Source organism: Xiphias gladius, chromosome 20 (genome assembly GCF_016859285.1).
Source record: "Xiphias gladius isolate SHS-SW01 ecotype Sanya breed wild chromosome 20, ASM1685928v1, whole genome shotgun sequence".
In the NCBI taxonomy this organism is placed as follows: domain Eukaryota; kingdom Metazoa; phylum Chordata; class Actinopteri; order Istiophoriformes; family Xiphiidae; genus Xiphias; species Xiphias gladius.
The window spans coordinates 13,437,113-13,463,403 of NC_053419.1; the positions used below are offsets into that span (position 1 = coordinate 13,437,113).

At 38.4% G+C, this 26,291-nt stretch overlaps 1 protein-coding gene across 5 annotated transcripts in view; it reads left to right on the plus strand.

The window, feature by feature from the left end:
• The first annotated feature begins 1,862 nt into the window (after positions 1 to 1,862).
• pdlim5b (PDZ and LIM domain 5b) overlaps positions 1,863 to 26,291 on the plus strand; it is a 38,724-nt gene continuing 14,295 nt past the window's right edge. For all 5 annotated transcript variants that reach the window (XM_040157045.1, XM_040157046.1, XM_040157047.1 and 2 more), the window contains exons 1-4: positions 1,863 to 1,988; positions 6,341 to 6,446; positions 17,017 to 17,168; positions 25,918 to 25,951. In XM_040157045.1, the coding sequence (XP_040012979.1) occupies positions 6,348 to 6,446; positions 17,017 to 17,168; positions 25,918 to 25,951 (285 nt within the window). In that variant the 5' untranslated portion in view covers positions 1,863 to 1,988; positions 6,341 to 6,347. The remainder of the gene's footprint in view (positions 1,989 to 6,340; positions 6,447 to 17,016; positions 17,169 to 25,917; positions 25,952 to 26,291) is intronic.

The following is a 26,291-nucleotide window of genomic DNA, read 5'->3' on the forward strand; positions in this document are numbered from 1 at the left end:
AAGCCAGGAATGTGGTAAATACTGGCAAATGACTATCATCACTGACCATCAACTGTGCTTTTTTGTTTTTAACCAAAACCTTTGATTGTTAGAACTCACACACTCACACAGGATAAATAATAGACTTCCTACCCCAGGGCCATTAATTGCATAGTGGCTTGAAATCCAATGTACTGTACATATCTGCATTAACTGTGAAGCATGCACTTTCTTTGCTGACCACTAGAGAGCATACCAACACTATGCCACTAAAATCTGGGTGAACACTGAGACCTGCCTCTCAATCACTGTCATATCACAGCAACTGTATAAGGAATATTCAATAAATTAATGGACGGTAAAATAATAATAATAATCTAGCACCTAACAAAGTTACAAAAGGCTTTTACAGGGAGTAAGAACACACAAAGTGCAAAGTGAAAGTGAAGCCACTCAATGAACTCCTTCGACACATGGTGCAAAATCATTTTTGTTTTATTCTCCTGTGAATCTTTGAACACCTCTTTATACGCAAGATATGCTATGTAGATATCAAAGTACAAATAACTTACATTTGTTCTTTTTTTGTAAATTTGTACACCAATACGCTGATGTCTACTGGTTGTTTGAAATGCTAGTACATATGGACGGCATTTGAATTATCTGACCTGTACACAGGAGACAGTTAGTAAAAACAATGACATCACTGTCCACTGATGCAAAGGGGCAAGCTGATGCTCTGTCACGTGTTGAAATATTTCTTTCCTAACATCACGCAAATATTTCCTTAATATATTCCTGACCACTGACAAATTGCTTCCTTACTTGAATTACATCATTTTCCTTGACTCAATTGCAAAGAGAACATTTGTTAACTCCTTGATTTTAATGTAAATCTAATCCAGTCCAGGGTAGATATCACAAAGTTAAGAGCTTTTCAAAATCAAATACAGAAGACATTTAAGCAAGACCTCGGGACAAGTCATGCGGGAAGGTTTCAATCAACAGATGGCACAAGTAAAGGCTATCATTTGTGGAAATGGCCACTTTGAGAGCCTATGCACATAGTTATTGAGGATGATTTCAGCTGTTACATTAGTTATAGACATATATCAAGAATTAGGATGGCTTTGGTTTTAGGCTATCAATACGGATTCGACTGTTAAAAAAACCACTAATCCCGACAGAGAAGACATCCATCACCAAAAATTAAATATTATTATCAACCTAATATGTTTGAATCAATCATGTTTACCTTTGTTTTATAATTTCAGCTATAATTGGGAAAACTTGTTTTTCTCAAATATCACAAACTAGAAAATCTTACTTCCGGCGGCCATCTTTGCCAGAAAAAGTTGCGACTTGGTAAACAGTTTAAAACATTTTTCACTGTTCAGCCCACGACATAAATTGTGTCCCAACTGGAACTATTACGACATAAATCGAAGAAAATACCGTCAAACAGTAAGATTGTTTCCGAACACCTTATTTTTACGTATGTGTTTTTTTTTTCAGTGTTTACTAACAGTGGAACAGCAGAGAAGACTACGAAATCCGCAAACGACGGTAAGACACAATTTTGGGCTTCTTAGACTAAGTTAGATAATTGCACCACAATCATTTTTACTTAAGAGTTGGTAGGCTTTACGAGCTCTGTGGCAGGTGGTGGCTTTTCTGGTCCTTTTTGAATACTGCGATCTGGTTTTATCGTCTTTTCAGGACGACAAGCTAAGCTACATTCTGAAGGTAGCACTGGCCCTAAACAGTCTGCGCCACATCCCAGCGGTGCTGTCGCACGCCTGGCAAGCCCGCGCCTGCACTTGTGTGCCGCTTCCCGTCGACGACCTCACACCCTTCGCGCTGTGAACCCCTCCCACCGGCAGCCAGATGGGGCTGGCTCGTACGCGGAAGTCGCAGTTCCGCTCAGTCCAGTTCACTTCGAAACTGACGAGCGACGGAGTAAAGTCACGCGTCTCTCTGCGAACACCGGACCCGGCGTCACGAGCAAGGTGAGTACTGCACAGTAGCTGCACCTGACGCCGCAGTTCAAATAACGAAACAGGGGAAGTGACCGCCCGTGTAACATGATTGTTTTATTATTTTAGGTTAAGGTTCTGTTAAAAAGTTGCAATTCAGGACATGTCATCGAAACTTGAAACTGTTTAATGGTCTAGACTAATCCGCTCCGAGGTGAGGCGCTTGAGGTGAGTAAAAGTAGGCAGTTGAAATGTGGGAATAGTTTCAGACAGAAAGTACGGTTTTATCATTATTGACACTGTTGCGTTAGACCAAACGTGTGTAATCAGCCTGTGTACAAAAAGTGTCCCGTAAAGTCGGGCTGGGACAAGTTGTCCCACTGACACTGTGTAAGCCAAAAATATTGAGTTTTATGTTTCAAAAAGCGGGTTTTTAGGTTTTAACAAGAGTGGCATGTCTTTAGTGATTTATTTATATGAAATATAACTTCTTTTAGAAGTGAAACATAATGGATATTAAACGTGATGCCCACTCCCGTTGTTTTCCTAGACAGCACACTAGTTAGGTACAGTACATTGTGAAGACGTCCTCTACTCTGTGAGTCAACATGTCCTGCAATGATGTCACCAGAACCATTGTCTCCTGAAGCATTGTGAAAGGAGCATGACTCCTGAAACTTTTGAAGAGGCAAATCATACACACTGTGCTCACCAAAACTCAAAGACTTTTTTTCCCCTCTTCTCAGCAGCTCGGGACATTCAAATCTGTTGACCTGTGTTTGATTTCAGATTAGAGTAAGGAAGCCTCTCCTCTGTGAGGGGAGCTTTAATTTTAGGAGAATGTTTTTCTTTCTCAACCATCACCAGGAAGTTACCCCAAATTTTACCCCAAAAGTCCCAAAAAATCCTGCATGTTTCCACTTGGCAAGTCACATTTACTGTAAATTCAGTAACATTTAAATTCTCTTTCAAATTATTTGGATATTCTACCTACTAAGCAAGTCAAAATAACATCTGCGACGAGAACATGTCTGAACCGGTCGATAACTTGGTCAGCAGATCTCATTTGTGCTTTGCTTAAAAGAGTGTGTTTTAATTATGTTTTTAGTGTGAAAGTGCGGAAATATGTAGCACAATAAAGCACCATTATGGCAGGAACTTGTAAGATAAGGCCCAAGTGGAAAATAACCCAGAATTATGCTCTAGCTAGCCTAGAGAAGGGTTGTTGTGGTTGCTGCTGATAAAATTTTTGTGCAGAGCTTGACCGTTTTTCTTTTGTTTGGGAACACTGAAAGGTGTGTCTGCTCATGTCTATGCATGATATCACAAATGACTGCAAAGCAAGCAATGGCATGAGATGAGCCTACTGTTTGTTCTCTCCATATTAGGAAAAGAAATGCTGCTGATATGCCTGTCTCGCGTGACTTGAGTCAGTGTGATTCAAAATTCAGCAGCTTGCTTTCCTACCAACATGTTATGCACCTTTATGGAGATGTATGGCCATGAAATCTAATACTGAAGGAATCTGTTGTGAACAACCAACTTATTTGTAACAGAGCAATTCAATGCTATGTATTCCTTGAGGGGTGTTTTTTAAACAATTGGAGCATGTCTTCAAGCCATGACTTTTGGAGCAAAGAGTGTTGAATAAAACTTAAAATATTTATTGTGTCTTGTGTCACCCCAGAAAACTGAGTGTCTGTCAGTGTTTCCAGTTCAGAGGTGCAGACTCAAATGAAATGGTAAACAAGGCTTGCAACAGTGTCAAAGATTTGGCTGAGTTCCTTATTTTGAGGTTAGGACGTCAGCAGCTTTCATAACATTGTTTTTAAAGCATTGTTGATGAGTTAAGCTGCATTGGGTTCCAGTAGATATCAAAACGCGTATTATAAACATCTATAAATATGTATTATACATGTTGATAAGACATTTATTGTTTTATATATGTGTCTAAAAACTGTTATACAAGGAACTTTCTTAGATAATGCTGCAATTTGGTAAGTGAATGGGCTGAAGTTCATTGGGACAAAGTATGGAAAATATATTTAATATATATATAATATATATATAATATATTTATATATAATTTTCCCTTAAAATAAGTTTCTTGGCTCACCTCAACTCTAGGTCACCTTGAAGAAGGAGACAGCTGTCTTCAATTAGCTTTTGTCTTATTATAGGCTTGGATATTCTGCATGTCTGCATGCTTATATTTATTTTTGGAGATATTAGTTTGATTGTGAAAGTGCATAGTTTAAATAGTAGAGCTATTTTTACTACCCTGTGCATTCCAGGTGTTCAGCTCCTCCTTGTCACTTTCACACGTGATTTTATTTCTTCTCCCCACACCCTTTTATGGCTTCTCTTCTTTAAAGAGCCTGTTCCCCTCCAGGCGTGATGATGAGACAGTGTGTACGCAGACGCTCTGATTTGATTCGTGTCTCATACAACTGACCAGGTGACGGGCTACAGCAGGTGGTGCTGTGTCCCTGAGGGAATTCGTGACGGCAGCATGACTTACAGTCTCAAAATGACATGCCTCTGGGATGACAAAGCATTATTATTCATGAAGTACTTATCAGAAAAGTAAACTTCACCAAACCCAGAAATCAAACTTCTGTCATCAGCATTACAGTTTAAAACTCAAATTTTAGCACCAGTGGAGAGCAGCTAAAATTGCTCTATTCATCTCCAGTTTCCTTTACCATCTTTTCCAATTTGATCAGCAGAAACATCATACCTTTAATTCATAACACCAAAACTATAAGTCTCTTTCTCTGGTTTTAAGTTGCTCTTAAAAGTAACTTCTGAAAATCATCAACAATGCATCCATCTGTTCAAAGTCAGGCTCAGCTCTGCGTCTGCATTTTTCACCCTTTTCCTTATAATTGCAATGTACTGTATGTGACATGTACGGCTCGTGGGTTAGCCTTTGATGCCATGTTGTCATGTCAACATACACGCTTCCTGTTGGGCAGGGCAAAGGTGATATATGTCCACGTGATCTGTGGTTTTTCTGAACCTGGACACAGAGGGAGCAGGCACACAGACAGATTCACTGCTGTGTGTTAGCTAACACACACACCTGATTTTCCCTCTTACAGAAAGTCTATTCTGCAAATATGATATACTAATTTCCTCTGTAATCAACCTGATAAGATTCAGTGAATTATCAAACTTAACATGTGACTGCACATAACCTCAGTCTTGCTTCCAATAAATAGCTGGCAGCTTCAATCTTTCAGGGGAAAAGGAATGCATGACAGGCAAGGCTTAAACCAGTGAAACTCAATAGTGCATGAAATATTTTACGGCACAATCTTACAGTCTTTGCTTTGTCTCACTTTTGGAACTGTCCATTTAATTTGCATGCACATGTGTATAATCAGGATATGGTATTTGTATCCACCCATGAGTTAATGTAGGTGATGGTGCCTTTAGCCATTGAGTTGTTAAAAATTGTGGGAATGCAAAGCTAACCTGCCCTCCAATGAAGTGAAGCTTAGCTCCAACAAGTCTCAAGCCATCCAGGGTGTGTCTTGTCTTTACTCTGTCCTTATGGCCCAGCAGCACCACCGTTGTCTGAGGAAAGGCCAAGAAGTCTCTCTGTTACGTACTAGAATTTTAAAAGGGCTTTAGTAAGATGTGAATGCATATCTGTCATTTTATATTAAGGTTTAAATCTCGTAATCACCATTTCTACCCCAGGAATGAGTGTTTAGGATGATACAGGCACAGGACTGTTCACTAGAGCATTTCCTGCTACAAAGATGAAAACCAAAAATTCACCTCATCTCTTGGAAAAAAGGGGAGGATTTACAGTATACAAAGTATCACAGGCTCACTGTACGCCCATTGTGAATGGAATTGCCTAGGACCTGAGACATGCTCTAAAGCTGTCAGCAACAAGCTAGCAGCTTCAGAAGAGGACTATTGATATAATGTCACACTTGAACTTGAACAACTTTGACACAATAGCACCAACAGATCCAGTGAGATATTATTGAATGACAAAAAGGAAAGAGTGAACATTCTTTACACTGTTTCAGAAGAAGTAAGTTGACTATTATAGCCCACAGTGATAGAAAACAAGCAGTGGCATACCCTACCTTTAATTTAGCTTCATCAGTAGAATGCTTCTGTTTTGGGTTCAGCTGAATATGCAGATTACAGTGCTGTACCCTGAATAGTAATCTTCTCTAAATGTCAGGTGTTGCACAGCAGTTGTATATAACCTGATACACTGTTTTTATTTTCATACACTTTTTCTTGTTATTATCTTCCTTCCCTTTGTATTCTCTTTTGTATCTGGGATTTTTGTTGTGTCCCTATTAATATGGATTAATGCACAATCGAGTGTAAAATATCTGTCGTTCTGTCTCTAGGTGAATCATGAGCAGCAGCTACAGTGTCTCCCTGGCTGGCCCTGCCCCATGGGGGTTCAGACTACAAGGAGGGAAGGACTTCTGTCTGCCCCTCACCATCTCTCGGGTGAGTGGAACACACACACACACACACACACACACTACTTATGTACCCTTCACTTCATGACAGTCACCTCTGAGGAATGCTATTCATGCTCACTTTGCCATTTGCCTAGTCAGTGATGAAGTGCATGTGCCATCTCCCGTCTGACACTCATTGCTGGATTTAGACACCTTCTCTAACAATTCATGGGCCCTACTGCTCGGTCCCCCACGGTTTTGACCTGCCTCCCATCAAGGCTATGACTATTGTCATAATAATGTTACATAACTGAGCTATAACCACAACATCTGTTAATTTAAAACAAACAATAACAACAACAACAACAACAACAAAAAACTCCCTTGAATTCCTCTGACAGCTATTCAGGATATATTTAGAGGATTCGGCCGATAGCTTTCAATGGCTGCTGTCATTTGGTCATTCAGATGAGGGGTAGTGCTAAGTGTCCTAGCCTTTCTCCCTTGCGTTAGTCCTGATGCGAGACACAGAAGACAATGTGTACTGGCTCTGCGGTGGAAGTATCAGAACCTGTCCTTAAATGGCCCATTAGGATGAAACTCTAGAAAGCAACAGTGGTTCTGTAATAACTATATGGGACTTTGGGCCACACAAAGTTTGAGTGGGCTGACCAGGTTCTCTTGAGCCCTGAGCTGGGAGAAGGGCTGCTGGAAGGGCCACTGTTTGAAAAACAGACCTGTTTTATGAGACAGGTCCAGCCTCAGCCTACACATTGGTGCACATACAAACATAGTGTTTATGGTCATGGTATAAGGGCATTCTGTGTAAAACACGGTTATTGTTGCATAAATTTAAAGAAGTGTAGTGCAGTTTACTATTGGTCTGTCAAGAGGCAGTCTATTTCAACCCAAGGGTATCTGAAGTGTCTCAATTATACTAACATGCTTCTTGTCAAACAGGATTAGAAGCAGGCAGCTTGTCTTTTACCAGTGTGGTCTGTGCTTTGAAAGTAGCTCTCAGCTGCAGAATGAGCAGTGTTTTTCAGTTCCCGCTGCTTCCTGTTATGTAATTGTAATCTCAATGTCATGGCCAAGGTCAGTGACTCTGTTTATTTGTTGTTGGCAGGATCAGTTACAAACTTCAGACGGTGATATGTTGAGAGGAGAAGTGACTTTACTCAAGTTTAAATATGACCATCTGTGTTAGAACATAGTAAATCTAATGAGTATGAAAAGGCCAGCATAGCTGCTCAGACTATTTTTATGCCATGCCACTTTGATAATAAAGGTACGTAGGACATGATGTTGTCATAGTGGCATGTAGCTGTCAGCAGACATCTTATCATCTTATCTCAAAAACAATAAATGAATGAAAGACCTCCACACTTGTCACCTGATTAGATATTGGAGTACTTTCATTTTTAAAAATACATAAAAATAGAAAAACTCCAAGCCTTTCCAGAGAGGACAGGGAAAATTAAATCAGCATCAAATTGGCCATTTGCCTCTACTGCCCTTTCAACGTAGGCATCGACCACTGAAATAACGTGCTCAAAGTTTTCAATAGCCAAATGCAGTTTAACTTCAAATACTTAAGGGCCTACAAATACAAGAAGGCACTGACCCTAATTTCACATAGGATTTTTACTATTTAGAGTTGAATATGTATTTATTTTCATGAGAGGTATGAAAGTGTGAATTTTCAGCTGATACATATGGTGCAATATGCGCACACCAATGTATAAAACTCTCAGGAAAAATGAAAAGCAGATGGGTACCTGAAGCCTGACTGTGATATTTGTAGGGATGTGCCATGTCATGTTTTTATAGTTTATATAGAGAATAAGACAGGTGTGTTGGGAAAGTTGCCCAAAAAAAAAAAAAAAAAACAGAAAAAAAACCCGGAAATTTTGCATCTATTAAAATCACGAGTGCATTTAATATTGTAGTTTTGACAAGTCATTTTTTGTGGTTTATGGACGCTGGTAGCTCTGGACCATAAAGTGTTGAATACCTCCTGTGTCTATCAGTAGTCCTGTGTTGAGTCATCAGTGGTCTGCCACGAGTACTGCAGAGCCAGGCAGCATGACTCTCCAATTATTGGTTAGTGTCATTCCTGTGACATATTTTCATCCCTGCACATGGTCAGTGAACAGCTCAGATTTCTTTTTACCGTCCAGGTGCCAGGAATAAGTCTTCCTTTTGTCTATTAATTTTAGAATCCTAATGACACATAAGACACAGCCAACATAATGCATGCTGTTGTAGTGAAGCTGAAAAGTTTATATATCATCTTAGTTACATGCATTTTCCTAAATATGGCAGATGTCAGATATATCATTACTCCAACTAAGTAATCTGTAATGATTACCTCACCTGTAATCTAAGTTACGCTAACTGTATTTACGAAGAGTTAGTCAGTAGAAGGCACATACCTGGAAACATCTGCCAACAGTTTAACCATTATTTCAGTTCCGTCATTAGATGAATGAGAAGAAAATTGAGTAGACCACAGGCCTATTTTAAGGTTCATTAGACACCCACAATGTTAAATGGACCGGCTTTGCAGTAAAGGATAAGCGTGTTTTGCTTTCACATTAAAGCTTATATTTATTTTGCTTAGATGGATGCGATTGCAGTGGAATAATGATGTAATGACTTTACATATGCTTTCCATATGTAACAGATCCAAAGATTATGTACAGAATGTATGGCTGGTTGCTCGTGAAAACCACAACATGTTATACTCATGCCTTTTTAGGAATACTTGCCTTGGCTGTTGTAATAACACTAAAGCAAAATATTAGGTGGGGTACATACTGTACCATAAACCATACGATTTTGTGATTTTTAGTTTAGTGTCACAGTATAAATAGCAATACTTACTAAGTATTCCCAAAATACGCAAAATTAATTAGAATAACACGGCAGATTAGGGCCTAAACAAACACCACTCTAACAGTGTGAAACATCTCTCCATGAATACTTTATTGCAGGGGTGTTGAACTGGATAGCATTGTACTCTATACTATAAATGTTTATGTGTAAGAAAGGTCAGCATGAAACATTCTGTAAAAACTAGTATGGTCAGTGAGGGAATGAATGAAGTGGTTTTTTTTTTTTTTTATTCAATGTGTTGAATCTGTGTTTAAGATTGTAGCTGATTATTAAAATTGAGACCACCCAATACTGTACGGATGACTTATGGAGGAAGGACCCAGTTATGTACATTATGTGTGCGGGTGTCTGTGTTCCTTTTCCTCCGGACTCTTTATATCCTGTGTCTGTGGTTGTTTTAGCTCCTTTTTAGGAATCTCGCTTGACAGGCCTCCACATAGAAAGAATCCCACTCAAAATTGTCTTAATTGGAGTGGGAGAACTATTATAGCATAACTTCTGAAAGATTGTAAAATCTGTAAAAACAGTAACCCTACTATGCATAGCTGTGTTTGTAAATGTCTGTTTACTGTAGGTCAGTAGGAGTCAGCACAGTGAAACCTTTCTCTTTTTCCATTTGACCACTTACTTCCCACTTTTAACTTTTGTATCCTTTTGTTTGTTGTTTTAGTGGCAAATGCATGAAAAGTGAACATTATACAAGCCAATTTTAGCTCTGTGTTTGCAGTGGGCTCTGTACCTCCAGATGTGTTCTTTTTCATGCACCACCTTTATTTTTTAATATGGTGACGCTACTTTCACTCTAAAAGAAACGGAATGTGATGATGTAGTGTATCTGGGCAACCCACATCAACATTAGGGGTAAATGGTATTCTTTGTTCATTTGAGCGGGACAGCCTCACACTGGGCAGCTGGCAAATATTAGTTCCTATATGATGATAATAATAATGATTACATCTGTACGTTTTATTGTTATAACATAATAGTATCTCTTGTGTTGATTTTTTTGGAAATTCAGCAATTACTATTTTGCTAGCTGTAGATAAGTGACATAAAAAGAAATGAAATGAAAATTAGGTTTCACTCGTCAGCAACACAAATTCTTGTCAGTTAATTATTAGAGCTGTGTGGACCAAAAACCTTCATGAGCTATGATTAGTAGTTATAATATCACACTTAAAATATCATCAGCTCAGAATATGCACTTATTGATGGGTATTGTATTAATGTTTACTGTGTAAAGGAATACCTAGATATATCATGTAATACCTCGAAAACATATTGTAATTTTCTGGTACCTCGTCATGAAACATTTATTACTTGTATTGTCATTTATTTACAGCTAATACATAAACTCTTTGGATTTTATCTGGCTCGCTCTGTCTGACATTGAGCCTTAACGTTTGGTTCAACTCAGATCCAGAAAAAATAAAAACAATCAGTGAAAAACTCCCATGGCATTGCAGGAAACCAGGGAAACAGATAGCTTGTGGTGTGTGCTGCCAAACAGTTTGTCTGTGTTTCTTTATTTGTCTCTTGCATTAAAATCTCCTGAGCATTTAAACCTGGAAACTGAAATTAAAATATATCCTTTTTTTTTTTTTTTTTTAATCAGCTTCTTGAATATACACTTCACGGGGCACTTTTTAATAATCTGTGATTCTATGCATGGTCCTAAAGATGTGTTCAGGTTACATATGGGTTCAGTAGAAAAATGTTATCTGCAGTATGTGTTTGATCTCAGTATGATCTTCCTGGTGTCTGTCTAGAGTTGTATTGATGCATCTGCTTTCAATCTTGCTAATGCTATTTGGCAGAGCTATAAAGATTAACTAAGCTATCACTTGATACTGATGTAGATCACTCACACGATTTTCCTTTTAGATGAAGGATATTTAAAGGAACAATCCACTTTGTCTCTGTTTAGAACCATTTGCTCCATATTGTAAAATGAGCCAATATGGTATAAATTCTAACACACAAAAGGCCCCTGCATGCTATTTGTCTTCACGGTTGCAGCTTAGACTACAATACAAAATTACTGCTGTGTTACAGTTGTAAAATATTTTTCACAACTCTCAAGATACAAGTAAATACAGTCCATTTAATGTTTAGCCACAGTCACTGAGAGTGAAAATCATCATCTCCCATATCAAGTATCTGTTAGTATTCAAGTTAGTATTCAAGTTATGAGTAATGTTGTACCTTTGCAGGAACGTGTGTTTTCATGTCATAGCTGGAAAGCAGAGGAATGGTATATTCTGCTAAAACAAGATTAACCAGTGGTAAAGTCTTTTCAGTCTCTGTAGTCGTTAATACACTATACTGACAGAACACATTGCCATCCAGACAGTAGGTGAAACTTAACAATCATCATGCCATTTTGCTTGGTAGGAAGCCAAAAAGCCCAAGTTAAAACCTGCAGAGTTGAATGAACCATGGATGGAGTTAGAAAACCAGCACTGGCACTTTGCTCAAGCTCCACCATGTCCAGAAGCCCTTTCATATCATCTGCTCCAGCAATGCTAGTCAGCCGGGTTTGTATCTGACCTGACTGAAACGCATTCAGTATTCAGTGTGGACTCGCTACTGCTTTGTGCTATTTTGTTTGTGTTGTCATGGCGATTTGACTAAGAGCTCCTATGTAGGTCTGCCTGGCATCTCGTGTTTTCCAGCAGCCTCATTGATGTAATAAGAGACAGGGGTCAAACCATGACAACCACTGTTCTACCTCTGTTCAAGTGCGCTTAATCGGGATGTTTGGCTGGCAGGAAAAGAGTACTTGCTATTTCGTCCCCTCCCAACTGTGGTCTCTTCCATTAATGTGTACTTCTCATCTCTGTTCCTCTTTTCTGTTGAAACAGTTTGTGTTGCAGGTGTGCAAGTATAAAAGAGAATAAACTGCACTTTATGACTTCTGCTTGTGCTAGCCCAGCAAGTTGCTTTGCGCTGTATTGTCTAAAGGTCTCTTGACGGATTCACCCCAGAGATTCTGCAGGGTAAATGGTTTCTTTTTCGATGAGCTTTACAGGGTAAAGGCACACAGTAGTACCTCCCGAAAGGGGAACCAGATACTTTGTGATGAGTTTCAAAATTAAGAGTTATTTCATAGTCATCGGTCAGGTTCAAACTCACATTGTTACTAGTAAATCTAAGTAATCTAGTCTAAGGCAACTTTATACTGAGGTAGTAAGAGTGAGTCCAGCTGCTTTAGCCTTATGTGTTTGTGATGACATAATGTTAGGCCCAAGCCTTTTCCATATAAGGACCTCTATCTTACTCTACCCTACACAGACATGACATGCGTCTCACAGGCCTCCAGCCCCCACCACAAGACGCTTCCTGTGAAATAACCACAACCCTCTTCCTTACTCCATAATTTCACCGAAGACAGGAATTTCTTACAAACTTACCATCAGGGAAGATGGTTAGTATCCCAATAATGCTTACGTGTTATTTTGAATATGTTACCCTACCCTAAATGTTTCTGGTTTTAAAGGATGTAATGTAAATAAAAGTACTGTCTCCTCCTCAAATAAAGAGGGTTGTGTGAAGTTTAGAACGTTTGACCTAACACTTTACAGTAAATCAGTGGTTTAAAAATATAGCATTGATCTGTTTAGTGAAGAAATTCATTAAACAAGTGAAGAAATTCACTAAACAGTGAGTTTCTTTGGAGAGGCACTGTATGTCATAAATCTAGCCGTATCAAGTACTTAACAAAGTGGCTTTCTCTCTAAACAGAATCTCTGTGTCTTGTGCTGACCAGTCCTTAAGAATCCTTCATTTTTCTTCATTAATTTATTGCCCTGTTAAGGATAAGTCATTGCTCTGTCACGGATAAGTGAATAAGTGAGTAAACATCTGCATCTGAACACTATTTAAAATGAACGCGATTTATTTTTTAATTATTTTATGACTGTATTTGATTATAGCTGTATGACAGATGGATTGAAGACACGTGGAAGCAATGGACTGGAATGGAATATTTTTCTAGGCTTCTGCTGCACTTCTTGTGTTTTTATAGACTCGTATGATATCACACTACACTTTCTTCATCCCTTTACAATCAGACAAAGATGGATTTCTTCCACAAAGATATCTGCACCAGAGATACATTTTTTTAAACAATACTTTATTGAAGAAAATGCAGCAGTATGTTGTAAACGAATAGAAAAGTAGTAAACAAGGAATTTTCAGTTTTTATAATGTTTCTTCCCAACCCAGGTATAAATTAAGGAGCTTTTTAGCTAGTGATGTCATAATCTCCAATGTATTGTAGGATTGACCATAAACCCTCAGATAGATCCACCAAATATTGTGCGATATGTTAAATTTAAGCTATAGTTGTAGGAGCAGAGGCACTTACATGTGTAGTGTGGAACAACCAGTCATGACCAGTAACTGCACAGTGGCAAAAACAGCAGTTTGGAGCGGACCACAGCAGCACAGCAGCCACACCATTATGTGGCCGGAATCCCATTCATGTAAACCCAGTTGGAAAGAGACTTCATTCATTTGAAAAACATCTTTCTCATCTGCCAAAGCACACAAAGCCCTCTAGCAGCCTTTTTACTCTTTAGAATAGTAAAAAGATGTGAAACTCCTGTTGATGACTTTTTAAATTTAACCTAGAAAAGTTTTAAATAGTAACGCATGCTTTACAAATTTTTGATTGAGTGCAAAAATTACACAGTACAATGTGGCTGACAGTAGTTGCTAAAGCACCCTTCTCTCTTTAGAGAGCTGGAGTAGCACAGCCAAAGTTCTGCTTCGTTACTTATCTGCTCTCTGTCACAAGTGCCTCTGTTGATTTATATTTATAGACTGTGGATGCCACGGATTCTTACTGTAACATATATGCGTTTTGTATCCATGTGAGAAAGACAGCGTTCAAGTGAAAGAAGTTGGGATTTATAAAGTGCTCTCTGTCTTCTGCAGACTAAAGCATTAAACATTGTTAATCACACATAAAAACTTTTTCTGAGAATGTTACAAGAGTCATTTCCTCTCTTCACTTCTAGAAATAGTTCATGTTTGAGGAATTACCATATGTAAAGCTATGTAGTACTATTTTCTCAAATCCCTAAAAGGAGAGACCTTCAGATTTCCTCTTCACTCTGTCTCTTTCTCTCTAACACACACCGACACGCACAGACATCCAGAGAGCGAAACACTGAGAGATAGAGAGAGATGTCCTAGGGACGTGTTAATTCAACAATCCCTCACAAGCTTTTATCTGCAGTTGACCTCCGGAGCTGTATAGTAGAGTAAGACAGAGCCAACAGATGCCAGTGATATCTGAAGAATGCTTACGCTTTCTTTATTGGCCCCTGCACTTAAGAGCAATGAGTTATTTTACTGAAAGTAAATGAGTCAGGGCAGACTCAGTAAATGCTGACAGGTGTGTCTGTGTCAGACATTGAGTGAGCAATTCTTAGTTAAAGCTTTGTACATGCCTGTGTAGTGATTACCCTGCCCTTTGTGAGTAGTACCTATAGCATGTGGCTCTACTATAGGTTTCCTAGATGTTGGTATGCATACATAAGTTGGAGCTACGCATTCTGCACTTCCCCTACTGATCTACTTGATAATGACGATTCTGGAGAACAACTAAATAGAAATACGTTGGTCACTGCCACCACCCCTGTCACTTCCTCATTCTTTCTCTGCCTCCCTCCCACCCCTTTCCCCTATTTTGTATGAGGGTTAACACAATGGCACATTCTTTATGTCTCATTGGCAGCTTTTTAAAACCAGGGATAAGCCTTTTAGAGTTTCCCAACCTGAACACATTTTTTAGGAGTGGGGAGTAGGAATATCTAACTATATATAACAAATAACTAATCTCAAGTCTGTGTCACTGAAGATGACCGGAAAGTGAAAGATCTTTTGCATGCATTTAAATGTTATTGTTTCATAGAAACTCAACTCAGTAGAGTCAACAGACAAAATCAGTTTCCTTCCATCATCCTCCATGCCCTCTTCATTATACTTTTCTCTCTTTCAACACATACATAGACCTCACCTGTGCTGCCACTTTAATGTATATGTGTGTGCTCCCAATGTCCCTATTTTTGCTTAAATGTTTGAGGCTCCGGGCACCAAGATCTCTGTTCTTTCACACAGCAGAGAGATGGCATAAAGATATGCTCATAACAAAGCCAGTGTAAGGTAACGAGCACACAGAGTCCTTTTTCGTTCCTGCATGATCACAGCCAGCATGGCTGTACAGGTTTTAGTGTGTAAGTGTATTCTGAGTGATTGATGAGCCTCATGTAATCAATGGTCGTTCACCACACCTAGTAGAGAGTCATCCCATCGTCATTGTTTTATTACGTTGCTTCCTATGTGCTAAATGCATGTCTCAGCATGATGGAAAGTGATAGAAGACCGACGAACCTTAACCCTACTTTATGCTGTTTATTAGTAGACAGAAAGTTGAAGAGTATTAAGCTTTTAAGCCCTTGTCGAATTTTTTATATTTTTCCATATGAAAAATATTGAGCTTTTCCCTACTTTTCATTTGCTTTGTAAAATATACAAAACCCTTTACTCTTTCCACATGTTAAAATAGGTTTAATTCACAATACATACCGTATATAGAGTTTGAAATACAGAAATACCAGTTTTACACAGTATGTACTCAGTACACGAAGGCTTAGAACCTGAAGAAAAACATCAGGATATAAAATAAGAAAAAACTGTCTTCAGAGCACACAACCTGTTCCCCTGCACCTTTCAGCAACACAATAACAGATGAAGCAACCAGCAAAGAAAAACCCAGAGTGGCTTCAAGTCTCTAAATGTCCTTAAGAGGCCCAGCAAAAGCAATGGATGTTGCCCATGAAAATCTGAGGGGAGAAGGGAAGATTACAATTTACAGACACTGGCATTTAGTCTGACAGAGTTCAGGTGGGTCAACAGAGAAGAATCAAAGAGACTTAAATTTCTCAATTCCAGTGGTGCAAAGCTAACAGAGGCAAAACCCAACTCCAACTGAAGTTGTAATCATTGGCAGTGGTGCTCTCGAAAAAGTCCTGAATACAGCATCTAAGTATGTGTGTAAATTAGAAATTGCTGTTTTTAATTTTTAATAAATAAAAAGTATTTGTCACATTTTCAAAATTAAACTTATCCCCAGCATGATATATTTGTAACTTAATATATACAGAATATACTCAGTATATCTGATTAAAATTCAAACTTTTGAAAATCATGTGGTTTTGATATGTGGTCAGTGGTCATTTGGTAGTTTGAGGCATCATTGTGGGAATGTTTCGGCTTTTTTCACGGGCAGATTGTTTTGGTGGATGTAGAATCCTGCCCCATTGATGTTGTGATGTTGATGTTGTGAAGAGAATAAGATGCCTATGTTATTTGACAAAGGTTACATAAGACAGGAAACAGAAAGGAGAGCACTATGCTTTGTGATTACAAGAAATAAGTCAACATCTCTTATTTGTTTTGTTAAAGTGCAGAGTGATTAAAAACCCTGAGGTTCCAAATGTAAACACAGAAAAAGAAATAGTAAAGAATGTTGATGAGCCTTTTGCTCTTAACAGAAAAATTACTATGTGTCAAAAGTTGCCTATCAATCTTCCTCCACTAAGACGCAGAGTGGATGTAACTAAATGTTGTGTGAATACTCTTTTTTGTTTGGTGCAAATATGTGCATGATGAGCGTTTTTTCTTATCTCTTGCATGTTTAATTGCAGCTGACTGATGGAGGCAAGGCAGTCCGAGCCAAGATGAGTGTCGGAGACATCATTCTTTCCATTAATGGCATTTCCACGGACAGCATGAATCACCTAGAGGCCCAGAACAAGATTAAGGCCTGCACAGGCAGTCTCAACCTCACTCTACAGAGGTAACAGATGCATACATGAGTGCACACCTTCTACAATATAATCTATGAATTTTCTAGCTCAACAATAGAATGCATACTTTGTTGATTTTGTTGATTTGTCTGCAGTACCTGTGACTATATAAGCCTACTTGAGGAAATTGTACAGTTTGCATTTGAAACTAATTTTCACAGCATAGTAACCTGACAAACAAAACAATGTTTAAGCAGCAAAGGAAAGATTGCCATTGCCATTTTGGGTTTATTTGTGCTGTATTCAATTTGCCTCTTCATCATTTGAAACAGTTGAGCTCCCGATGTGCTAATTTAAAACAGTTCTGTGTTCTGCAACAACAGATGCTATGGCCCTGAGGTTCCTGCAGGGAGTTTGGAAATGTTAAAAAGACGAGACTAAGCCTCGGTAGCATCGGTTTATATATCATGTCATCTGCGTTATAATTAGAGCTGACTAGCTACAGAAGCATGATATTCGATTTATAGTGATTCCTTTGTGTTCTGAAAAGCTCATTTCAAGACAAAGCAGTAGTCTTACAGTGTAGCATCACTTTTTAGACTTGATTCAACACATTTAATGCAGATCAGTTGACTTGACGGCTAATCCCCAGTTACACTGTGGGCCCAAGATTGGAAATCCTGCCCTTGGATCTCTAGTAAAGACAGAAGTGTACACTTAAATACCTCATTCGAAAGGGATTGTATTACATATTAATGTTGAACAGTACACACGGAATAAATGAAGAACCATCTGAAATCTCTGTGATTACAGAGAAGTTCTTAATTAATGGTTTCTTCCTGGCTGTGCAGTGTATGGCACAGAATCTGTCGAAGTCATCAGATTAGGCTTCAGCCTTGGTTTGTAACTAATCATGCTGAGCTCCTCTGCTCCTACCATTAGCAAAAGGAAGACCCTGGTATTCTGGGCCCCTTGAGTGTATTAAGGTCCTACTGCAATATTAGGAGCACTTTAAATGAAAGCTCTTAAAGCCCTCTTTTCCTTAATATATTCTTCAAAGAAAAGAAAACAGGGATCCAACTGAGGTTGTACTGAATGTCCAAGAGCAGTTTACCCAGTTGTTACCCAGAAGTTGTTACATGGAATGGCTGTTCGTTTTATTTTATCACGAAGAAGATAAATCCAAAAAAAAAAAAGTCACAAAGTGTGATCCCTTTTCATGAATTTGTGTGTAGCACTTTACCACAGTATATTTTCTGCAGCCGAATGTAAAGGAGAGTAGTGTCAGACACAAACAAATGGAGGCGAAGCACGCACACTTTCAAAGCTGTAAAACATGTTGACAGAAACTCAAAGCCTGGTTTGCATGTCCTGTCATTCCATCACCACATCAAAGGAGAAAGGAGCCTCTGCGCTTTAATCGTGGGAAAATAGTCCTAAAATAGCCCTGTCCCACAGCTGCATGTAATCTACTGTGGGTAATGGATGCACAATGAAACATCAAACATTCTGGTCTCATTGCACATGTAAACTATAACTAAAACCACCCACTGAACAACGAAGGTCTCTTCATTAAAAATGATATATTATTGTAGTTTGTTACACTTCTGGCGTTATTCTTCAAAGCTGGTTGGTGTTGATATAGTATGTCCTTATCCATTGACACAGAAAGTAGAGTAGTATGCATGGCTCATTGAAAAAAAAAAAAAGTTTTTATTAAAAAAGATGAAAATCTGTTTTAAAATTGGGCACTTTTTATGTGGGACCTGAGAGTTAACACCTAATATCTAAACCTCAGTGCAATGCATGTACCAAAAACACTTTATATGTTTTAGAATTTACCATCATATACCATATACCACTTTTTCCATCCATGTGCTGAGATTAACGTTACTTCAGTTTAATACCGTGATGTCACTTTATGTCAAAGCTCACATTCCTTAAAAAATGAAGGCATCCGACTCAGAAGATACCCTACAATACTACATTTATTTACCTTTTTAACATATTCATGTACAAAGTGCCTGAGCAGATCACATGTATGCAGTGTAAGTTTTACCCAAATTCATTCATCTGATGTATGTACTGATTTAACTATCAAGGGATAGATAATGAAGTATGTCTAGGGTTTATTCAAACTGGAATCACACATGAGAGTTAACATCCAGTGCAAACACTGAAGTCCAGAAAAAGATCACAACTACAATACTGTTGTACATTAACTAGTGGGCATAAAATGGAAATGGTTATAAAGTTACAGTCACACACTGTCACACATAATTTACCTAATAGCTAGAAACGTTATATACAAAGAAAAACCCCCAGCCAATTAAAACCAAGCTTTCTGTATATTGCCAAAAAGACACTCACGATTATTGATGCCAATATGTTTATGTTATTTCCATGTTGCTAGCTGAGAGGAAACATGTTTTCATCAGAGAAGCAATGGGCTCCCTCCTCATCCTGTTGTTCCACTATACAGTAAATCATAACAGATCATACTACATGCGTCTGAATGAGCAAAGATCTGTTATGTGTTTTGAGACAGGGGGAGAAACCAGGTTTTCCTTTTCAAGATTGTGGTATCAGGAAAAGACGTCAAAACAGTGTCTGTTTGCTTGTTGGGAGAAAATCACTGTCAGAGTAGATTAATTTAGTATTCAAGTTTGTGTAGTCAGGCTGCTTGCGTGGTGGGTCCAGCCTTTAATAGGGATGAGGCAAATTTATACAAAGGATAGCACTCGCTGTCTTCAGCTAATACAGTGGTTTTGTTGAGCAGAACAGAGTAGCTGTAAGAGAGTTACAGCTTGAGATTGAGGTCCACTTCAAAAATGACTACTAAACATCAGTCATACATTTCGCACAAGATCCATCTCTACAGAACATGCTCAGTGTAGGTAGCGTACACTCCTTTCTGAGTAATAACCTTGTGATAATGACTTTTTTAAACCATGTTTTGTGAGATTCCATCCTTTGAATATGCAGTTGATATGGTCAGCAGTTATCAGTGAATTTTATGGGTACTTTGTGTTCTTCCATCATGGAAATCTTGTTGCTGAGCAGCTAACAGTCACCAGGCAGCTGTGGGAAGGAGCCTTAGGAAAGTATGATAATTGATGTTTATTTATTGTCATCGAAATATGCAGCACAGCGCAATGAAACACCACTCCCCAGAGGTTGTGGCTGGCTGCACCTGGTTCCAAAACCTCAAAGATAATTCAGATCAACACAGCTAGCTCAGCGATCCAACCATATCCTGATGTTTTACACAAAAATTCGTGTCAGCTCCCGCAGCAAAAGAGTGTTTCAGATTTTGAGTATTTTCCACGTTATGTGTGTATGTGTGGGTGAATTTGTGTGCCTAGAACACATGCTGCTTCAGGAGGAACAGGACAGCGTGAAGTAACATACCTGTACATCAATATATTACACATATATTCTTACTCTAGCCACACTCTTCTTCTTTTGATTACATTACCTCTTTTTTTTTTCAAAAAACTTTAGATATAATTTATCAAAACAACAGTGTTTTTAAATATACATGTTGGACTGTCCCACACATAGACAGTGCTGTAGCTACAGTAATGATACAGATTTGTTTTTTTGCCCACAAGCCACTTGTCTGTTGCTAAACACAAATCGGGTAGGGAGCTGCGGGGTTAAATCTACAGTCTCATACATCGCCATTGTACACCCAACAAGTCTTATGCTATGGATATAACAGGGTGAAGTAGCGGACAATCCAATGCAGCCCAGAGCCCCTACTGACTCCTGGCTGCCTTAGCCAGATGTGGTGCGGTGGTCGGAATAAAAGTAAGCTAGGATGGGGGATTATTACATTGGTTGGATCTGCGTTTAAAAAATACATTAACTAGAATTTCAGTTTATTCTGTCGTGGATGCAGTGTCCAGAATTCTGACCTCAAGAAAAACTCCCTCATTTCCGCACTTGCTTTATTCATCAAGCTTAACTTGAACAGCATCTATTACTGCAATTCGTTTAAGATCTGTCTTATCTTTTGTCTGGTCCTTTGGTCCACATTTTATTCTATAATTTACTCGCCAAGACAAGCACACTTGAGCAGAGACTTATCACCCACAAAATGAGGAGCAGTGCTGTACAGAGAAGGGCATGGCAAGGCACGGTATGAGTGGTGTGAGTGCCCTCTATCACTGTGTGACTCATATAGGAAAGAACACAAGGTTGACACGTGTACAGACACACCAGACATGCAGAAATTGGCAATAACCATGTTAGTGAAGTATTCAGGCAACTGACAGCAGCAACAGGCTGTTCGGTTACATGTTAATAAGCTCTAACTCTGGAAATAGCAGTCACGTTACTGTCGCTCTTTTAAAACCTTCTGTTCTCACTCTTTCCAATGAAATGTCAAAATTCCCTCCTCCAAGATGCTCATTCTTGGTAAATATGAGGTAGCAGTGTGAAGAGGAGGAACATGGAGAGATGGGAGAAGCCATTCCTCTGTTGGGAGTTTTTATTTTGCTTTATTATCTTTTTTCTTGTTGTTTTACTTCTTCTTCATGCTATTTCTCAAAATTCTATGCAGTGGTAGATCTGAGAAAACTACAGTGTTCACCAGGTGTCCCAGTGTTATAACATTTATTACACAAGTTAAATATAGGAGGGCAGATCTTGTACAACAGGGTTTTGGAGTATTGCAACCTCTGCATGACATTAATAGGATGTATGAATTCTACTCAGCCCTATCCTCCCACATATCATATAATATCTGTATCCAGTTTTGACTTCCAGTCCTTTTTGATATGGTGAGAGTAAACAAAACTGTGACCAGAGAAAAGACAGCAAAAGACAGAGACAGATGCTTGGAGTCAGACGGTTATTGCAGGGGATCATTAAAGTCTGCAGTTTTTATCTTCAGAAGCTGTGTGTGAAGCAAAAGTGAGTAGAGCGCAGGGAAAATGAAAGGCTACACTTATATGAGCAATTTGCCCTCCACGTTAAAAAATGGCTTTGTGAGTCTATAACCTGGTAAGGTGTGTGTGTGTGTGGTGAGAAAGCTGCGTCTATTAGCTACTCCATCATTCAGTCAAATGCCGTATGCCAGATTGTTTCTCTTGGCCCTCAAAGAGACAGGCAGGCTAGAAATGCGTCAGTCTGCTTTGTCCTCAGGCGTATTTCTCTGGTTAACCTCCTCATTCTCTTATTCTGGAGCTATGTGTATGTGTGTGCGTGGGGGGGGGGTCTGTATGTGTGTGAGACAGACCGGGTGCATAGAGAAGTCTGTGTTGATGAAAACCACACTCAACAACTTTTTTTTCCTTCCAAGTAGCCTTGGCTGGCAAGCTAACCTGATGTTTATTTATATGTTGCATATATTTATTTCTTTTTATTCAGGTATATAGTCTAAACTTGGCCCATAAATAAACCTTGTAGATATCTGCATCTGTAATCTAATATAACAAGGCATCCTGATTAGATTAGGAGGAACCAACTGAAGCGTGTTTGAGACTGAGTAAAGCCATCACTAGGTCTTCGACAGGGGCAGGGTTCTCTTATTGTGAACACATACAGTAGCGTGAACTTAGGTGCTTTGAATAGATAAATTTCAGGTATAAACATTGAAAAACCTCTTAATTAGAAAACAATTAATATAACATTGTGTGATAAATACATATCTTCTGTAATGCAGAGGATAACACAGTTAAGTGTGAAGTATTATATATCTTATTTCCTTCATGTTCTTCCTTCAGAGAAACGTTGACATCCATGAAAAGCAGAGATGAAAATAGATATACTGTAGTAACACAAATATTACGTGTGTTTGTGTGTGTGTGTGTGTGTGTGTGTGTGTGTGTGTGTGTGTGTGAGTGTGTGTGTGTGTGTCTATCTATCTGTCTATCTATCTATAGATATAGATATAGATATATAGATAGTTATAGATATATCGATAGATATAGATATGGATATATAGATATATAAAAACACAAATTCATTCTTTACACTTGTCTGTTCATACAGAAATATACATGATGTTCGTTCCTTATTCTATTTTGTCTGGTCTCATGGCTTTTCTCATTGAGCATTAGCCTTTTGAATAAATAGTTCATGCATGAAACATAAATAATACTGTGATATAGTTTTGATGAAGAATAACAAAGGAATACTCCAATTTTGCCAACATGTGTTGCAGAGGCTAGCAGAAAACTAGAAAGACGCAGATAGTTCACACAACACCAAGAGGAAACCAGGCATGAGAACTGTAGTCCGGTTGGCGTCATGACACTTTCCAGTTACACGCAGATTAACCAACATGTACACTTGGACACCAAAAAGCAAATACATGGATGTGCGCCCATGCACTCATCCAGTGTTTGTCTCTTTGTAATAGCAGAACAATAGTAGGTCCAGCGAGGCAGGGTGCAGGACAGCAGCGAGGGGCTGAGCAAAGCAGATGTTCATGGGACCACCCCAGCAAGTGTTTTTTCAGTTTGCTCTGGGAAAAGTTAGATAGAGAGTGAATCCGCCCAGCTGCCCCACTCTGGGCCACTGATGGCAGATACACACTGCCTCATTGTAGACTGGGTACTATTTGTAATGGAATGTGCTGTCTGATCTTTAGACCTTTTACTGTTTTCCTTGGCACAGCGTGGTGTTTCTCCATAAGCAAATCCAGTAATACCAGCACATTGGAAAATAAGCATACTGTATATTAACAGCTAAGTGGAAACTGTAAATGCAAGTATGGGCATAGATGACATCAACATCTGGTTGGAGGGTGGGGCTCTGTCACAACCCGGTGCCAGTCAGACAGGAAATGGATGAGAGTTTGTTGACTGTTTTCCTAATATGGCAGAGAAAGGAGGGACACAAGCGGACATACCATAGCTCATGATCCGGAACCAGCCTTACTGACTCACTGTCTGTTTTTTTTGTATTTTGTTTTTATGAGGAATAAGGGACACATTATCTGCATGTCAGGACCAAATATAGGACACATTGTTAACAAAGGCATTTGTCTGCATTTGAGTTTTAATGCTTCACTAATAGTTATTTTAAAACATTTAAGCTACCTAACAGGGACTTACAAGTGTCTTGTTTGACATGAAAGGAAATGTGTGGTGTACTGCACTTCTGAAATGGAATTCATTTATTATGGCCCTAATACATAATACATGTTTAAAAAAATGGGTGTAGTTTTGAAATTTTAATATTGCACACAATAGAAAAAAAGAGAAGAGAAAAGAGAATTTTAAGAATGAAATTAAAAAAAGGAGGATGAAAGGATTGTTGGATATTTGTTGGTTTCTATCAAGGACATCTTGGGACAAGAGACAAACAGACCAGCCTCCTCTCGCATAGGCGATAAAGCTGTGGCAGCTGCTTCAATCATTAGTGTAAATCAGACGTACGCCACACTTCAACACCAGTCTGCATGTGGACACACACCCTGTAATACAGTGTGTTCACACATACTGGTGGTTTTGCATGTTTTAGCACCTCAACTACAATTTACATAGAATTATTGTTTGACATTTTCCAGAGCATACAGTTTTGAACATTTCCTGCTCTCCAGGCTGCCATTTCTTTCCATGTATTTCAATGTAAAATAAAAGTCCTTCTCCAGAACTTCAGTCTTGCTTGAGATAGGCATTCCATCACTGGTAACATTTAGGTACCTTTATTTATTCATTTTTATTTTTAAATCAAAGTTAAGTAATTATCACAAAGTAATGCAATTTCATTTTGAAAACTCTACTTTTTGGAGCATTTAAATGATTCTCTGACATCCAAGATACAATAATGCATCTCTGAAAAAATTGATGAAATGTAAACTCAACTTTGTGAATAAAAAGTCTTTCAGATTCAGTAAAAGAACACAATATTATATAAATACATTTGTTGTTTTTTGTAAGCCGGTGCTTATTTATGCATTGACACTGTCAGCAGTTCTCCTCCAGTAATACTCTCTTGTCCAGATACAAGGTCTGATCAGGGCTTGTAAAACCAAGCATCACGGCATTTTTCTTTGGCCAAGAAAAACAGCACTAAATAGGTGACCAGTCATATATCACAAAATATTACTATCTCAAAATGGTGTCCTGATTTAAGCAGCACGGTATAGAACACAAAATAATAATCTACCTCTTATGGGCATAAATTAGGGTCAATCAGATTTTCAGATTGTATAGTGATGTTTACAAATATTTCCAAAGTTTGAAGTTGTAAATCAACAATTGTAAATCTGCATGAAAAATCCAAGTTCATGCATGTGTAGGAAAGATTTGTGTTTGTAAAGAAAAAAAAGGAGTGTGTGAATAGAATCATAGGAACTGTGAGTTTTACACGCAGTTTTCTGGTCTGTATCTATACTCAGATGGTCACAAAAGCCCTTCTTTTTTCACAGTGTCTTTGTGTAACCTCACCACTGATATAATTTGTTTGCAGGTTTTATTTGCACATTATTTTTTTTTTTAACAAATACAAATATTCTCTACACATGCGTTTTTTGTTTTTGTTTTTGTTTTTTTTTTACAAATGCAAATCTTTATTTTATAGGTTAACAATGGTTGTTTTACAACTACAAACTTTGGAAATATTTTTGAACATCACTTTACAAGCTCAAAATCTTATTGACCCTAATTGGAGCCCATAAACCCTCTCTTGCTTTGTATCAGAAACTGAAGTTTGATTCTCACCGCAGTTAGCATGTCCAGTCATTTAATGTACAGTTATTAAACTTTATTGCAAAGCTATAAATTTGTGCTATAAACATGTTTTGTGAGCAGTGATTTTATAATTCTCTTTCTGTCTTCACAGATCCTCCTCTGCCCCTAAAGATGGAGTGCCCAAGGTATGAAGTAAAATTCACTTAAAAACTGTATATTGTTGAATTCATCTTGTTACATGAATACCAAAATACCAAAATAACTTAAACGTGAGCATCCTCATTTTGCCCTTCTGAGATTATGTCAGAAAACAAATTGCTTGGCATGTATATCTAAAATGATCTAAAAGGCCACATTTTATAGCACCTCTTAAACTTGTATGGCACAGGCATGACTTTCATTCATACGGCCCTATGAGAAAACTGTTGATTTTGATGTGATTGTTGTGCAGTGCTTTTGGGAATGCTGGTTTACATGCATGAGTTTATTGTGGGTTTGCTGTTTGTGCATGTTGTGTGTCTTCAC